This window comes from Mytilus galloprovincialis, chromosome 13 (genome assembly GCF_965363235.1).
Source record: "Mytilus galloprovincialis chromosome 13, xbMytGall1.hap1.1, whole genome shotgun sequence".
Lineage (NCBI taxonomy): Eukaryota > Metazoa > Mollusca > Bivalvia > Mytilida > Mytilidae > Mytilus > Mytilus galloprovincialis.
Genome location: NC_134850.1, coordinates 67,801,462 through 67,820,044, shown reverse-complemented (window position 1 = coordinate 67,820,044; position 18,583 = coordinate 67,801,462). Strand labels below are relative to the sequence as shown.

The following is an 18,583-nucleotide window of genomic DNA, read 5'->3' as shown; positions in this document are numbered from 1 at the left end:
ACAAACGCCTCAATGGCCACAGGAGTGACCTCACAAAAAAACCGTATATTCCTGTCAGCCAACATTTCAGGTTACCAGATCACAATCTGAAAGATTTTGATCACATGAAGATCCTTGTGATCGAACAGGATTGTACATGGCAACATAGGCAAAGAGAAAATCGGGAGAGGTTTTGGATAAAAACACTGGGTGTCCTCCATCCAGATGGAATCAATAGAAAGAAATAATTAAATTTACAGTCTAGTGTTTATATTATTATATTCAGGATTTTGGATTAAAATCAATCGACCAAAACTTACCTGTATTATTAGTGATCTATGTTTACACCTTATACATTATATCTCATTATTGTTAAAACTTTTGTCACCGAAGAAGGCCATTTGTTGAGCCGAAATATTTGCAATTATTGTATAATTTATATCATCTGTTCAGTTTTTCCATCTTTGTGCAATGATATTCAACACTTTTTAGTGTTTTGTTTTCCATCTATTTATCGGTATTGTTACACAATCTTTCAGACTCATATATATATATATATAAACATCTTCATGCCTTATATATCATGTACTGTAGTACGCCGCTAGATTAAAACTGACGAGGAAAGGTAACACACGGCCAGCGAAAGCTCTTTTTTTGAGAGCCCAGTTGGTCGTGTGGTCTAGCGGGACGGCTGCAGTGCAGGCGATTTGGTGTCACGATATCACAGTAGCATAGGTTCGAATCCCGGCGAGGGAAAAACCAAAAATTTGCGAAAGCAAATTTACAGATCTAACATTGTTGGGTTGATGTTTAGACGAGTTGTATATATATATATATATATATTATGTGTTTCTGAATGTTCATGTGTAACGTAGTTAGTAAACAAAGCAGCGGCGTTGTCGTGTAGCTTTGCACTTTAATTATGAGTTTTTGTATTCTTTATACATTATGTGTTTCTGAATGTTCATGTGTAACGTATTTAGTAAACAAAGCAGCGGCGTTGTCGTGTAGCTTTGCACTTTAATTATGAGTTTTTGTATTCTTTATACTTTTACAGTAATGGTTTTTCAAAGGCATACATTATCTTGGGGTGACGTACATGAGACTAGTATATATATAGTGAAGTTTAATACAGAATGAAGGTTGTTATAAGAGAAATGTTATAACACAATGTTGACTGCTGTACCCCTATTTTTGACATGTTTACCTTTTGGGTCTGTTTGTTTTGTTCACACATCGTTGTCAATATGTGGAATTTGATGTGACTGTCATACAAGTGAGAGGTTTAGCTAGCTAGCTATAACACCAGGTTTAATCCACCATTTGTCTTTACATGAGAAAATGTCTGTACAATGTTAGAATATGACAGTTGTTTTCCTTTCGTTTGATGTGTTTGAACTTTTGATTTTGCCATTTGATTAGAGACTTCCCGTTTTGAAATTTCCTCGGAGTTCTGTATTTTTGTGATTTTACTTTTTACTGGATGCTAACTTAAATCACATAAATTGATGCAACATAGGTTAACCGATGTTCAAATCTGGATTAGAAATTAAAAACAGATAAATTAAGTAAACAAACAAAAAACTGAGGATATTTGCATGAACACAACAAGGAGCCAGACTTGATGCGCCAAACGGATAAGCGTCATTTGCTGCGAATGCATCACTCGCCATTCGAATATTAAAAACAGAGTTGCAATTTCCAAAATCTGCACGGACAAAATCGGTAAAATAGATGTCGCTGAGTCACAGACACCGACACGTCGTATCGATCACCCAATTCGTGATGGTGTCCGTAAAACTTATATAGTGTCGATTTCAGTCATTCGTCATCGTAATCGAGCAGTTGCTGTTGTATATAGGTGATCCGATGGATAAATCTGTTGTCGAGTTGTCACTTACTCAGATATATTTATATATATATATATATATATATATATATTTATATATAAGTCTGAAAATTACATCAAACAGTGTTAAAGTTAGATTTTCTACTGACAAATTTTTGTCCGTCCCTCAGCGGGATTCGAACTCACACCTTTGATACACTACAGCACCAATCGCTTAGCCTCATGTCCAGCGCTCTAGACCACTCGACCACATCCGCTATATAAAAAATATAACTTCAATAGTCGTAGTGTTACCTTGTCACGGAAGGTGAATCTAGAGATAGACATGAGACACGTGTTTTTTAAGCGTGTGTAGATGTTATATCATTATTTTCATACACAATGTATTTATTATTTATCAGCAATCTAACTCAACAATTTTTATATATCATATAGGATCATGATTCATTTCATTATACAGTCACTAGAAATAAGTATATTATACAAACAAGTCTAAACAAGTGACAAACCATACAATATACATGTCCACTAGATCTAAGAGTGATATAGATACAAGGTTAATGCAAATATTTATATAAGTCTGAAAATTACACCAAACAGTGTTAGAGTTAGATTTTCTACTGACAAATTTTTGTCCGTCCCTCAGCGGGATTCGAACTCACACCTTTGATACACTACAGCACCAATCGCTTAGCCTCATGTCCAGCGCTCTAGACCACTCGACCACATCCATATATATACAAATCTAAATTGAAAACTACGTTCAAACCTATGATTGCGTTGGATAAAAACCGCAATTTTTATACGTGTGCATGTAAAACAAATTTCGTTGTAAAAGGGTCTAAATACAGCACAAACAACATTGTCCAAAAGACCAAAAAAGTGAAAAAGTATATTTAAACAAAACGCATATATATATTATATAATTTCTACATAATTGTACATTATCGAACCGATTTTAATATTGCTTGTACAGTCTCTCATTTATCTGTTAACTGGTAGATTGGCACATACAATGTTAATATTTGTAAAGTTTCTAGTTATTATACATGTATGCTTTATGTTACGGCTGAGAAATCTCAAGTTCATGACGAATTATATGAGATATAAATATTCATTGAAATACAACATCAATACATCTGGAAGGCAAACTAAAGAACTTTGTTAAACTGCTTCATATAAGTACACATATATGTCCACAAGTAGCAGTGTATCAATTTAATCAATTAGTAATTCTTTAGATGGAATCTACAAACACTAATTATTTACTTTCTACGAAGCCAACCCCTCTCACAATAATTTGAAACTTTCTATTCTTATGTTTTGCCTAATCGCTCATCCCATGAGTTCATCCTGTAAGTTATATAAAAGATGCACTATTGAACACCCTTCCCAGCTGAACGCGTAGTCGTGAAGTATCTTGATGCACATTCATTTGTTTAACTACATATAGTAGCATTATATAACAGCATTTTGATCCACGTTATAAAAAAATGATTTAACAAATATACCGGACTCCGAAAAATTATAAACGGAAAGTTCCAAAGCAAATGGCAAAATCAAAAGCACGAGCTATGGATAACAACTCTCATATTCCTGACGATACAGGCATTAATCTACGTAGGAAATGGTTAAATAAATCTGGTTTTATAGCAAGCTAGAACATCTAATGTGTAAGACAATCGTATACAATTCAATCATATGGTCCGAGACCACAATTGTCGTCTTTTCGTTGGGTTTTCGTTGTCCACTTGTGTTGACAGTGTGTTACTTGCAAATTTTTCTTTATTTGTTCATGTTTTATGCCTCAAATTGCAAGTAAGGGGGTGAAATTACACTGTCAAAAACTTTGGGCTAAGAATTTTATAGTAAAGTAGTGATTTGGTCCTGCTAAAAAAGGTTAAAATTAAGAACTTCGGAAGCTGTCAAAAGATTTCAAGATCCCCTCAACATAAAATTGTCCATATCTTGAGTTAGAGCTGATGAAGTTTTCTATAACTTTGATATAATATGTCCCAAAAGTAGTACAACACAACTGTAAAAGAGGGACGAAAGATACCAGAGGGACAATCAAACTCATAAATCGAAAATAAACTGACAACCCCATGGTTAAAAATGAAAAAGACAAACTGACAAACAATAGTACACATGACACAACATAGAAAACTAAGGAATAAACAACACGAACCACACCAAAAACTAGGGGTGATCTCAGGTGCTCCGGAATGGTAAGCAGATCTACATGCTCTACATGTGGCACCCGTCGTGTTGCTTATGTGATAACAAATCCGGTAAAGAGTCTAATTCGGTAGGTCACATTCATGGAAGGGAAGGGGATTGTAGTTACGACGTAAGAAACATACCCGATATCATTTGTGAAACGGTTATTCCATAACGGTCAACCAACTCGTGATGACGTCCGTAAAATTTAAAAACGTGCTGTAAAGATTTTATTGAGAAAGCGCAGGTGGGATTTATTTAATTTTCGTTAATTGTTTAAAAGAAAAGCACTACGGAATAATTGTGGTCTCGGACCATATTGACAACTTTAATAGTTCACCTATTTTCAAAATTCTCTAATACTAAGTCAACCCATTCAACCTCTATCAAATCTTTTTTATTGGCCTAAATATAAAATATTTTTTCTTAATTTGCATTATAAATATATTCTGTCTGGTCCTGAACGAATAGGTTAGATTCGCTCGTATTTCTTCCTTAAACAGACCCTTTCTGATTTGCAAGAATAGGTTGGGTAAATAAAGGCAACAGTAGTATACCGCTGTTCGAAATTCATAAATCGATTGAGAAAATAAACCCAAATCCGGGCTACAAACTAAAACTGAGGGAAACACATCAAATATAAGAAAACTACGACACCACAGAAACACAACACTAGAAAATAACACACACAGTATAATACGGTTATAAGCATTTCAGATGAAATTTATGCAATTATCTTATTATCAAAATTAAAGTCTAAACCTTACTAAATACAGTGAGAGGGGAAGTATAAATTATTAGATACTTCACTTTATTGTGGAACCTCATGTCATCATGAATGTTACATTTCATTGTGTAACGGATATTAGTTTCAGAAGGACGCGAGATTGCTGTTAGCCAATCAAAATAGCATATCACAACGAAACATTCATGCACAGTAATTATAAAGATATAAACAACTTTGCTACAGGCTCCTGACTTTGGACCGGCACATACAGAATGTTTTTGGGTTAAAAATGTTTGTGTGAACTCAACCGTTCCCTAACCTGGGACAGTGTTATAACGGCACGACATAATAGGCACGACATAATAATAGACGTAATAATAATATAGCTTTATTCCAAAACCAAGTACAGCTTTTCTACATTGGCTAGAGGTATAGGGGGAGGGTTGATATCTCATAAACATGTTTAACCCCGCTGCATTTGTGCACCTGTCCCAAGTCAGGAGCCTCTGGGTTTGTTAGTCTTGTATTATTTTTAATTTTAGTTTCTTGTGTACAATTTGGAGTTTAGTATGGCGTTCAGTATCACTGAACTAGTATATATATTGTTTAGGGCCAGCTGAAGGACGCCTCCTGGTGCGGGAATTTTTCGCTGCATTGAAGACCTGTTGGTGACCTTCTGCTGTTGTCTGTTCTTCTATGGTCGGGTTGTTGTCTCTTTGACACATTCCCCATTGCCATTCTCAATTTTATGAATTGTGGGTAGTTTCTCAGCTAGTTTATGATCAGACTCAAATAATAACTTGTAATTTACTCAACTCAAAGATCGGCATGCCATTATTAGTTATATTGTGTGCTAGTGACCTAATACGGTATATATAGGGCCAGTAACATTAAGATACTACTTCCATTGATTCTACAAAAACAGATACCAACAATAACAACTTTTTAGGTTGAAATGTGTTTTATGAATTTATTTCAATCTTAATCATCAATTTATCATTCCATGAGGTGTTGGCAATGTTTTGATAAAATGTTTAAAATTGATTTTCTTTACTTGTTTCAACAGGAGTAGCATAATTTTCACTGATGCAGATGTGCTCTCCCTGAGATGTGTAATGTCGATTGCGAGAAAACAAATCCGGGTTACAAACTAAAACCGAGGGAACAAATTAACTATAAGAAGAAGAAAAAAATAATGACGGGACCTACCTTGACATATAATGGTTTACTTTTATAAATTGTTAATTGGACGGAGAGTTGTCTCATCGGCACTTATACCACAACTTCAATATCTACTGTAGAAAAGAAATATTTAATAACAACTGACATATTCCTGACTGGGTACTGAACATTTTAATAAAAACCTGGTGGGGTTGAAAGTGTTTTAGAATAGGAACTATATCATGAATATTCATTTAATTTTAATTTTATGTGTATCAATACTTAACGATGATAAGTATATAATCAAACAACACAAATAAATAACTATAATCATATTTATTGCTGTGCTGCAGTATACTATTATTTTCTAATATTTAGTTAAAATAATCGATTAATTAACACTTTTGGTCTCCATGAACAAATTGTAAGATATCATCGCTCTACTTCATTCTTGAAGGCATACCTCACATTTCTAAAAATTAACAACAACAATCATAAATTTAACAAATAGACATATCGTATGTTGTATATTAATTCAATATAATAACGCCATTCATCTATAACAACATTTACAAACTACAAATACAAAAATAAAAATAAACAAAAAAAGCAAATATACAGAGACATATTTTTTCAATGATAAGAGACACATATTTTATATCTGTATTGCGTGGAGGTGTTATTCATACTATATTATTAATTCAAGCTTTACCAATACACTTTAATACTATAACAGTTATTAACAACATTAGGTTTGCTGTAAATGAATGTTCGAATCATACATATCGCTTATTCCAGCTACACATAAAAAATACTAATGTCAGTATCATTACTTTCCAAAATGAAACTAAATTAATCTTGTTCAAACATATTAACAAATTCTCTGTTATAAAAGTGTTCTTGTATATCTAACAAATCCAAATAGTAATTTGCTATTACTAATTCTGATTTTTACCATTTTAGAAATAACACGTTTGTTAAGGTCCAGTAGGAGATATTTCTCTAATTCAAAATTATTATTTTAATTTGCGATATGTTCTAATTTTATAACCATGACTATCTTCATTAGCAAGACAAGATTCACAAAAAGAGCTTTATGAATACCTCCTCTAATTTCTTTTGAAACGAAAAATAAAGTAATTTTGCCTTTGATATAGTATTCAGATTTTCCAAGACATGCTGAAAACCAAGTTTACTAAAAAAAACCATTAGACAAGTTTAAGTTTTCATTGTACGCTTTCTTTACCATACTCTCACTAATCATATTAGCGATATGAAGCAGAAATTAATTGTATTTTTAAGGTTGACAATGAAAGTGGGAATAAACTGAGCATGCGCATATGCTATAATTTATAACTAAATTGGTGTATTCTCATATCAGCATTCGAGTAAGAATGTAAACTCTAGATTTTGAACATTCGATATTCTATTTTTTTTTTATAGAAAAATTACGCTACAATAAACTTATTTCTGACTTAAATATTTTCATCTAACGAATATGAAATCAACACTCAATAAACGTCATTCAAATTTCTCCTTTTTTGAAAATACAAAAGTCAAGAAACATTGTTTGCTATGAAGGCTATGCTACCCAGCGCAAGACATCATTCATCATTGGTTATCATACACAACATAAAGAAAGTGATATCAAAGTGTACTCTTTTTCGCGGATTTTGTGTTTAACCTGAAGCTAAAAAAAAGGAACAAATAATATTTGGTTAAAGCAAACCTAAGAATAAATAATATCAAAACTTACGAACAACACAATCCAACCACCAAATAAAACATAATTTACCAATCACTTTTTTTCTATTCACAAACAGAAGTAAGTAATGTTTAAAACAAATTGATGTCTTCAATGGGGAAACCAGCTGTTGTTCAAGTTGGGAATTCCTATTTAAGGTTAATAAAAAATCTACAGACGCACGAACCTTATCATATGTATTTAAAAATCAAACATCTTTTGTTTCTCCCAGCCTTGGATAAGTCTGTATAAGTTCCCTCCTATTGTGGTCCACCTCTTTAGCCTTGGTATACAAGAGAACACCAATGGTAACACTTACAGTCCCTAGTCCACTTAGAAATGTCATAGGGTTACCAAATAATAATATAGATATCCAAATAAGCAACGCCCGCTTAACTGTATTGGCAACGCTGAAACAGAAAACATAATATACGCCTTTTATTTTCTAATTTTACAAGAGCTTGACAGAAATGTCTGAGAAAATTCAAAAAGAGGATTCCGAATGAATACTTTAAACTAACTAAGGTTTGCAGATACTGATTTTTTCATCATACTTTACGGCGATTTATTTGCGTCTTTTTTTAATTTTCGTAATTGTATTAACAAAGACCAAAGTGTTACATATTTCTGACGATTAGTATTCGTGATATTTTCCTACTCGCAAAGTCGACACAGAATAAATCGCTCGAAAAAAAATTAAGTTGGTTTATAGTATCCTGTTTGCACACTTTCATTGCCAAATGTCATTCATCTAGAATCCAGAATAGCAATAAGGAGCATCATATAACGCATCATGAACACCCTATGAAATTTACCAACCTCCTACGGTCTCATAGGGGTCACCACGTGACGGCGTTAAAATAATCACCACATGATAAAACTACCCGCGGTGCGATAATACCATAAATGATATGTTGTAAAACTGCAGTTGGTTAAGGATATAGAGCTAAATAAGTTATAGGAGTGTGACTCATCATTGTACCATTTATGTGTGTTCGAAACACAACATTTAACTTTTCAAAGCATATAAAAAACGACATAACGAAAGGCATCAGAGTCTTACTATAATTTCTTTTTAGATAAGTTTACACCTACCTGTGAGTAACAGGTGATATGTAGCTCATTAACACATAGGCTGATAGACTTTGGAAGTGAAAACATATTCCATCAACTACGTAAGCTAAGAACATAAAAGTATCGAATGTCTTACTAGTAGAACCCATATCTATCATGAAGTAACACGCTGGAATTTGTACAGCTAATGATGACATACTAGTGTAAAATTGTAGTTCCACAGGCCTGTAATAGAGGAACAATTGCACACGAATATATAAGCTGGAATTGACATTGATTATGTACCTGTGTAAAATTGCAATTTGGCTAGTCTGTTTAAAATCAAATTGGAAATGAACAAAGCGCTGTTCCTTTGCTTTTTGTGTTTTTTTTTGCTGTGTATGAACTGATTTGTGTCATGGATGGATAACACCCATATGCTTTGTTTATGTATAATCATAAATTTAACGAGTGTCACATGTTGATCAGAGAATAATTACCCTTCCGGAGCACATGAGTTCACTTCTGTTTTTAGGAATCATGATGCTCCATCTTTAGTTTTGTATGGAGTGTTTTGTGGAATTCGTCTTTTTTCAAAAATTGAAAAAGCCAAAATGATTACTGTGAAACCGAAGAATAAGTATGCTGTCTTGTCTTGGTTTGATGATTCTTCTTGATCAAACCTCAATTTTATAATTTTATAATAAATAATTTTTGTTTTCAATCATCATGTCATTGGCAACTCAATCTACTTATAACTTTCTTTTTTTTTCAAACAAAAATGTGTTCTTATTATGACCGCAAACACATTTAAATAAGGTAAACTACTAGTGTTATTCATGGTAGGCGATACATACAAAGCAGGAGACGTTAACGCTTAATTCCCGTCGGCGCAACCGGTTTCACTTCTAGTACAGTCCTTGCTCTACTCTCCAAAGTTTTTGTTTGTTAGAAAGACAGATATAATTCCCTTTTTACGAATGTGACCTACCGAATTAGACTATTTACCGGGTTTGTAGTACCATGAACAACACGAAGGGTGCCACATGTGCAGCAGGATCCTCCTACCCTCCCAGAGGACCTGAATTCACCCCCAGTTTTTGGTGGGGTTCCTGTTGTTTGGCCTTTAGTTTTTTATGTTGTGGCTTGTATACTATTATTTGTCTGTTTGTCCTTTTCGGTTTTAGCCATGTCGTTGTAAATTTATTTTCGATCTATGAGTTTGAATGTTCAACTGGTATCTCCCGCCCCTCTTTCATAGATAGTAATACTAAATGATTTTATCAATATTTATTAAAGCATACTTGAGATATATATAACCAGAAATGCATATACTGTCAATTCCATAGCAAATCACGTTCGTCTCAATTGATGCATATACATTTTTGTATGTTGATGTTCAATAGAAATAAATTCTACTTACGTATATCTGTACTTTTCACCACTTATTAATGATTTTGAATACACATTCTGCAAACTAAAAAGAAAGTAAATTTCAATTACATGTAGATTTTTCTCATACATCTAGACGGAAAAAGCAGTATGCAATAAATGAAAATAATTTGAGTACAAATAATATTTGACAAACTCAAAAACAACAGAATCGCTCTAAAACAAGTAGAGAGAACATATGTTTACAAATTACACATTTATACTAGAACATTTCCCCGATGTAATTGTTTGTATAAGTCTCCCAATAACAGAAGTAAAAAGTAAAATAACAAAAATACAACGAACTCCAATGAAAATTCAAATGCAAAGTTCGTATTCAAATAGAAAAAAACAAAAGCTCAAACTCATCAAACGAATTGATAACAACTGTCATATTCTTGACTTGGTACAGGCATTTTCTTATTTAGATAATTACGGATTTAACCTGAATTTATAGCTAGCTAAACCTCTCACTTGTATTAAAAAGTAAAATCACAAAAATACTGAACTTAGAGGAAAATCAATTCGGAAAGTCCATAATAACATGGCAAAATCAAAAAACAAAACGCATCAAAAACGAATGGACAAGAACTGTCATATTCCTGACTTGGTACAGGCATTTTCAAATGTAGAAAATGGGGGATTAAACCTGGTTTTATAGCGCTAACCCTCTCACCTTGATGACAGTCTCATCAAATTCCGTTATATTTACCACGATGCGTTAACTAAACAGACACAATAAATGAAAAAGTCAAAATATGGTCATCATCATCGTGTAACAATTTTAAAAGGATCAATTTAACAGAACACAAAAACATCTATCTACAAACACATTCATTGATTTGCGTGTCTGACGTCAGAAATTTTATACGTCACAAATATTTGTCGTTCAATGTACATACAAACAATTTTAAAATTTCACAAATTTCGCCATTTTTTTAAAAACTAATCTGTTAAGGCAACACAGTTAGCTGTGTGTGCTCCAACGTTGGAGGGATTTACATAAAGAAGAAGAAGAAGATAAGCAATGTTATCATACAGGGTTAAAAATCAAAAGTATGTAAGAATAAATTTTAGAAATAGACCGAGATTTAAAATAGTCCACAAGTTATATAGAATTTATAAAAATCCACAAATAGTTAATTCCACTACGCGATTGAATGATTTTGACGTTTGTGGTTCAAAGTCGCATTACATTTCATTATATTGAAAACGATGTGTGACAAAAAAATAAACGGACATAAAAGATAAAATCTCAAAATGTTTAAAACAGTAGCGTGGTGAGATTTCGACCTAATTGAGGCTGCAGTACAGGACAATTTGGTACAAAAAAAATATATGATTGTTTAAAAAAAAGTTTTTGTTTCAAAATCAAAATAACATGAATAAGGAAGTGCAAAACACTACATGTATACATACACCAAGGGAAATAAAATACCTTAACATACCTTTCTTTTTCATTAAAAATTAAAAAAAAAATTAATTGATACGGGATTACACGACATCTAATGAATCAAACCTCGAATAATCTAAATCGTTTTTGTCGAGTCCCTTCAAGTTCGAATTATCGAGGTTTAACCACATTTACGATACGGATCCTGTACTCTTACACAATTGATTGAGTTTCTTTAACTCAATTTTGATGTCAACAAATACAACCGAATTTACAATTGTAATACACAATTGATCTGGTGCTACCAGTGCAATATCTCCCCATAGTACATACGAACCCCCCCTCTGAGGTTTGTTTGTATTCATGTTGCTCATTCCTTTGTTTTCAAAGTAGCGTTTTGTAGACTGCTGCTTGACTTAAGGCGTATTGTTTGCTATATTATTATCTATTTTTCGTCGTCTTAGGCTTTTTTATATTTTATGTTGGTATTTTCTTTTCCCCTCATAACTTATCATCACATTTCTATATGTATGTACACAAATGTAAAATTCAACATTGTTTCGGATAGTTATATACTTAATAGTACGTGTGTGTACAAATATATTCATATGTACAATTTAACAGTTGTCTTTATGTCTAGTCTAAAAATAAAATATGTATACTTTTTGAATATTTTTTTTCAAATGAATTCTATACTGCTATATACAAACTTATTTTATGTGTTTGGACCAGTTAATATATAAGTATAAAATTCAAGACTGCATAAATGTAAACATACCAATCAGTTAAATTGGTAGCTAAGGCTGCAATAAAGCCTTTAATATTGAAACTAAGTTCATATGCAGAACACAAGGCCAATCCACTCATTATTGGAATCAGAGACATAAATGTATACATTCCTGTATACTCTCCAATAAAAGCATAGGAAATAAAACACGTAAGTAATGGCGCTGAACTTTTTACTGTCTCTGTAAGTGAAACTGCTACATGCTTTAACGCTACTAGCCCTAGGAATACGGTGCAAAATCTGAAATTCAAATACAAGTCAACTCAATTGAACTAATCTTCTGTGTCAATCCTTTTCTATCTGATTTTAACTGTATACTATCACAATACTATACATTTTATGAGGTGTTTGAATGCTTACAAATATGTGTAATCCGGCCCTCAATATTTTCTATTTTTCTGTTGCAAGCCACGAACTCGTAGTAAGCATCCATTTTTATTTTATTCCTTATGACACACAGTTTAAAGGTTTTGGGTCTCAACAAGTCATCTCTTGTTTCTGTTTTGAATGATATTTTAAATTATCACGGGTTTACAATGTGATCTTTATGGTACGCTTTTGATTTTCTCATTTGGAATGCTCTACATACTGGCTTGTTTGGTTCTGGTCTTGGTGTTTGAGTGTTTGTATGTATAATTGAATTAAATGTTTTATTACTATAAACGTTAACGGTTCTAATTTTACTGCACGAGATGCGCATTTCAGTAATTAAGGGATAAGGATTTTAATTGTTGCAGGATTGACGCATTAACCTTAAATATCTTTAGATTAGTCTTTTGTTACTGATATATTGACTTGGGTTTTGTTATTTCAAATTGTTGTGTGGCAAGATGCAATAATGGAAATATGCTACTAACAATATGACATACATTGGTAAATCAAGATGTTAGAATTGTATATTTGTCCTAAAGGTCAAATTTCTGCAGAATTAGATCAATTCTTTTTCTATAATCGACCAATATGTTGTTGTCACGAGCAAAGCTCCACCTTGAGGAAAGGAACTGCTGTTAACTCTACTACAACACGGTAGTATACCAAGCATGGGATTTATCTGGCTCAAGCTCTAGTTTTATGTATATGCTTCGTGAGACATATTATGTTTGGCCATGTAGTTATCTGTCCTTCCTTCCCATTTATTTTATCGCTATTCAACCCACCAATTTTTTCTTAAAATGTCCTGTACCAAGTCATGAAAATGGCCATTGTTATTTTATAGTTCGTTTCTGTGTATGTTACATTTTAATGTTGTGTTTCTGTTGTGTCGTAGTTTTCCTCTTATATTTGATGCGTTTCCCTCAGTTTTAGTTTGTAACCCGGATTTGTTTTTTTTTCTAAATCGATTTATGAATTTCGAATAGCGGTATACTACTGTTGCCTTTATTTTGTTTATTTTACTCTGAAATATTTCAATATTAGTTACCTCATACATCCAAGTAATATCATATTTTCCCAGAATTTAGGTGGTTTCCCTTCCCGTATGACAGCTTTAAAAAACGCTGATGGAAGGTTCATTTGCATAAATCCAAATATCGTTGTCATCACCATTTGCATGCCACCTGAATATAACCAAAATCATTTACCACGTAATTTGTATTTCAGATTCAAATCTTAAGCTTACCCAACCATTCATTACAGCTCAGATCACAAAGGGGCTAGTTGATTTCACAGGACATTTGATCCAATGAATATGTGTTATTTTCTGGTCGGGAGACAATATTACATAACTTTCAATCATTATATGATTTAAAATTCCCTTTTCAGTTTGTTTAAGGTCTGGAGCTGACATGTCTGTAACCGCTAGTAGTCCTTGTTGATTTATGCTTAGTTTCTTTTGTTACCTATTCTGACATCGGACTCTGACCTCTTTTAAACTATTTTTACTGTGCGTATTGCTGTGTATTTCTTTATTCTGCATTTTTCTTAAGATATAGGTGTAAGGTTGAGATCTCACAAAACATGTTTATTCCGCTGCACTTTTGCGCCTGTCCCAAGCCAGGAGCCTCTAGCCTTTGTTAGTCTTTTATGCTTTTTCAATTTAAGATTAGTTATATGTTTGGAGTTTAGTATGACATCCATTTATACTGAACTAGTACTCATTTTTATTTAAGGGCTAGATGAGGTCCATCTCTGGTTGCGGGATTTTCTCGCTGCGTTGAAGATCCATTGGTGTCCATCGGCTGTTATCTGCTGTTTGGTCGGGTTGTTGTCTCTTTGACATATTCCTATTTTCATTCTCAATTTGAGATTTTACATATAGTTGATGTGTTTCCCTGGTTTTGGTTTCTGTCTCGGGTTTACTTTCTTAATTGATTTATGATTCTTGAACAGATTATGGATATGATATGTCTTAATTATAAATTTATAGTTAAAAACTTGCCATATAAAACGTAGGAACTATATTTTGAATAGGTGACACAAAAGAATAATTGATTTTGAAGAGTATGTTCCTTTACATAGGTAAAATGGCGTAAATACATACTGTGTCATGCTCCATTAAAGCGTATTTTATCCATCTGATTTTTATAGTTCGTTCTAATAATGTACTGTTACACTACTGTCCAAGGTTTGGGGAGGGTTCGGATCCCGCTTACATGTTTAACCCCGCCACATTATGTATTTATGTGCCTATCCCAATTCATGAGCCTGTAATTCAGTGGTTGTCGTTTGTTTATGTGTTACATTTTTGTTTTCCGTTCATTTTTGTACACAAATTAGGCCGTTAGTTTTCTCGTTTGAATTGTTTTACATTGTCTGTCATTTCGGGCCTTTTAAAGCTGACTATGCGGAATGGACTTTGTTCATTGTTGAAGGCCGTACGGTGACATATAGTCGTTAATTTCTGTGCCGTTTGGTCTCTTGTGGAGAGTTGTTCTCATTGGCAATCATACCACATCTTCTTTTTTTTTATATGTTTAGTATTGCTGAACCACTTTTCAGTACTGTTGTTAAAATATGTTTAATTAGGAACAATATAAAAGTATAGGTACAAGCTTTTTAAAAACATACCTAGTACTGCAGGATCTCCTTTCAGTGATGATAAAATATACTTGTTTAAGAACAGTGTAAAGGCACTGAATATGTACCATATGATGAGGAATAAAAACGCCCGAACATTATACAGTCCGAACTTGTCATCAGCATCTTGTTGTTTTGTCACCTTGTGTTTGGTTCCTATGTTAGTTTGTATGACATCCATTGTGTTAACTTAATACGTATCTGATTCAGTAGATATTGTCATGGACTCGGCATCTTTCACATGTTAAAAGTCACTACTTTTTTTGAAACAGGAAATACCGTTCTTTACCATAAATTCAGAGGATTAGGCTACCTTCAATATGTCTGAACCTGAAAATAACGTACAGTCAAAAGTCACATACTGAATTTGTTTTTCCTTGTTTCCGAGTGTACACAGCATTACAATGGGTAATATAGTTGATCGGATACAAGACATTTGTGTCTCGTTTCTCTTTTGTATATTTATATTAGACCGTTGGTTTTACTGTTTGAAATGTTTAACACTAGTCAATATATACTCGTTATTGATACCAGGACTAAACTTCTGTACTAAAAAAGACGCAACAGAGGAGCTCAAATTAAACCATGTCAAACGGCCAAATAAAGTACGGAGTTGAAGAACATTAAGGACCTACATTACAAAATGTATTGCCAAAAATAGGTAAAAACTCACTGACCTATAATGGTTTACTTTTATAAATTGTTATTTGGATGTAGAGTTGTCTCATTGGCACTCACATCACATCTTCCTATATCTATCATCATAGATACAAGGATTGAAATTTTATATATACGCCGGACGAGCGTTTTGTCTACAAAAGACTCATCAGTGACGCGCGAATTAAAAAATGTTAAAAAGACCGAATAAAGTACGAGTTTGAAGAGCATTGAGGATCAAAAACTCCATAACGTTTTGCCAAATACAGCTAAGGTTATCTATTCATGAGGTAGAAAAGCCTTAGTATTTCACAAGTTCAAAGTTTTGTTAACAGTTAGTTTATAATTATGAACATATCAATGATAACTCAAGTCAACACAGAAGTGCTGACTACTGGGCTGGTGATACTCCCGGGAAATATAAACTCCACCAGCAGTGGCATCGATCCAGTGGTTGTAAATAAACTCACCATAGAGAGTCTATTCCTTGGGTAGAAAAGACTTGGACTTTCGTTAAAATAAAAGGTTTTTAAACAATGATGTCAGTTTCATAGAAAGATTTTTCAGGAATTGCAGTTATTCTAAGAAAGAATGATGTATTTCTTCTAAAACAGATATTTGTACCTAAATTATACATTCTTTTAAATGAAACACAGTAGTATTATTCTTTAAGCTCAGAAAAAGAAATAACTGTGCGGAGAACAAATGTTCCCTTCTGTTGCATGGGGAAGAGATTCAGACCGTATAGAGAGTTGAGTTCAATACCTCTTCAAATTGATATACTAGTAGTGATAACAGACACAGCATTAATATAGTCAGATTTTTTAAATTTGGGGTGGCGTTCTTTACATAAAGTTCAAAGCCCAGTTGGATGTCAGTTATATATGTGAAGGTGAAATAAGATTACTGGAAATGTATCCAGTGTGACTTACTAATTTGTGACTAGTGTAAGGACGGTTCCATCGATCTGTGAATCACCAAAATTATGTGATGTCAAGAGGGAAGAACATTTAAACAGGCTTTTGTCTTTACTGTAATACTTGTAAATTGACTCATCATAGATATCAGTATTGAAATTTTGTATTTGCGCCAGACGCACGTTTCGTCTACAGAAGACTCACCAGTGACGCTCGACAGTTAAAAAAATGCCAAATAAAGTATGAAGTTGAAGAGCATTGAGGACCAAAAATTCATAATAGTTTTGTCAAATACAGCTGAGGTAATATATTCCTGAGGTAAAAAAAGTCTTAGTTTTTCAAAAATTTAAAGTTTTGTTAACAGACATTTTATAATTATGACCATTTCAATGATAATAAATGTCAACACAGAAGTGCTGTCTACTTGGCTGGTACCTTCGGGGAATAAAAAATCAACCAGCAGTGGCAAATTTTTCTGTCCAAAGTGTATCACTAAGGTTTATAACTGACATGAGCTATTTGACGACGAAGGTTCTGATAAAAACATGGAAGAATGTACTCCAAACCAGAGGTTTAAAAAATCCAAAGATCTTTCATTTATTCATCCTGTAGCAGTATGTTTTTATGGTCGTGTTATCTACAAGAGGAGACACCTATTGGATTCACACAGTCCAGACACTACAAAAACCAAACTTTATGAGTTGATTTATTCTGAATTCTGATGATTTCATTTGCCATGTCTGCACTAGGAACTTTCTACATTTCTCGTGTGAAAAATTTACCCATCAGGGCAACATGGTCATTTTTCTATGAGTATCTTGAAATAAATAATATCATTCTAATCTGCATATACATTAAAATGGCTGCCTATTTTGTGGATTTATTATTAATATGGTAATGTGTTGAGACCGTGGATAAAGAATAAATAAAATTGGACACGTGAGCACAAGATCAATGATCTTCGCAAGAATTGGTTTCCCTTAATTTACAATATTTGGTGACCTGATTATACAACTCAATCCCCAATAGTAACAATCAGCAGGTAGTAGAAAGAGGGTAAAATTAAGCATTTCCCTACCTGTACTTTGTTATTACATTACTCTGTACTAATGTTATCATGAAGAATCATTTGTAAATACATGCTCCCTACTTAATCCCTATATTTAACAAAAAACATCTTGCACGACTTGTATTTTAAATTACGTGTTACATTTTACCTGATAAGTTTATGCTGTGTTTATATTACAATTAATCACCTTGCTAATGTTTATATATTTGTGTGTGTTTTTTTCATATCCTGGTACACATTACATTTAACATTTAAAAATAAAAGTGCATCTTTCTTCATGCTTCTATTATTGATTTGTAATATACCAACACGTTTATGCATACAGGTAATCCTTCTTAACATAAAACTGCAATAAAAATCAGATACTGCACTTTTACGAAATTGGTTGAGTTTCTTTTACTTAATTTTGATGTCAACAAATACAACCGAATTTGTACTAGCCATAAACAATCGGTCTAGTGCTACCAGTGCAACACCTCTCTATAGCACATAGGAACCCCGCTCACCCGAGTCTTGCTTAAGTTTCAAAGTAGTGTTTTTTAGAATGTTGTTTTATTTGCTATAGTGTCTTCTGTTTTTCG

At 33.0% G+C, this 18,583-nt stretch overlaps 1 protein-coding gene across 1 annotated transcript; it reads right to left on the bottom strand.

The window, feature by feature from the left end:
- Nucleotides 1–6,257: 6,257 nt before the first annotated feature.
- LOC143056701 (solute carrier family 35 member E2A-like) lies at nucleotides 6,258–18,129 on the bottom strand. The gene is made up of 8 exons (XM_076229849.1): nucleotides 18,012–18,129; nucleotides 15,351–15,689; nucleotides 13,765–13,900; nucleotides 12,336–12,584; nucleotides 10,157–10,210; nucleotides 8,776–8,979; nucleotides 7,868–8,090; nucleotides 6,258–6,408 (listed from the first exon to the last, which is right to left on the bottom strand). The coding sequence occupies exons 2-7, from the start codon at nucleotides 15,538–15,540 to the stop codon at nucleotides 7,889–7,891; spliced, it is 1,035 nt and encodes a 344-aa protein (XP_076085964.1). The 5' UTR covers nucleotides 15,541–15,689; nucleotides 18,012–18,129; the 3' UTR covers nucleotides 6,258–6,408; nucleotides 7,868–7,888.
- Between the last annotated feature and the right edge of the window lie 454 nt (nucleotides 18,130–18,583).

Excerpts from the sequence above, each read along its gene's own strand:
- LOC143056701 (XM_076229849.1), bottom strand. The coding sequence starts at position 15,540 with ATGGATGTCATACAAACTAACATAGGAACCAAACACAAGGTGACAAAA. Across the intron at positions 12,585-13,764 it reads ATATTACTTGGATGTATGAG|ATTTTGCACCGTATTCCTAG; the intron begins GTAACTAATATT and ends TTTGAATTTCAG. Across the intron at positions 8,091-8,775 it reads ATATCACCTGTTACTCACAG|CGTTGCCAATACAGTTAAGC; the intron begins GTAGGTGTAAAC and ends TTTCTGTTTCAG.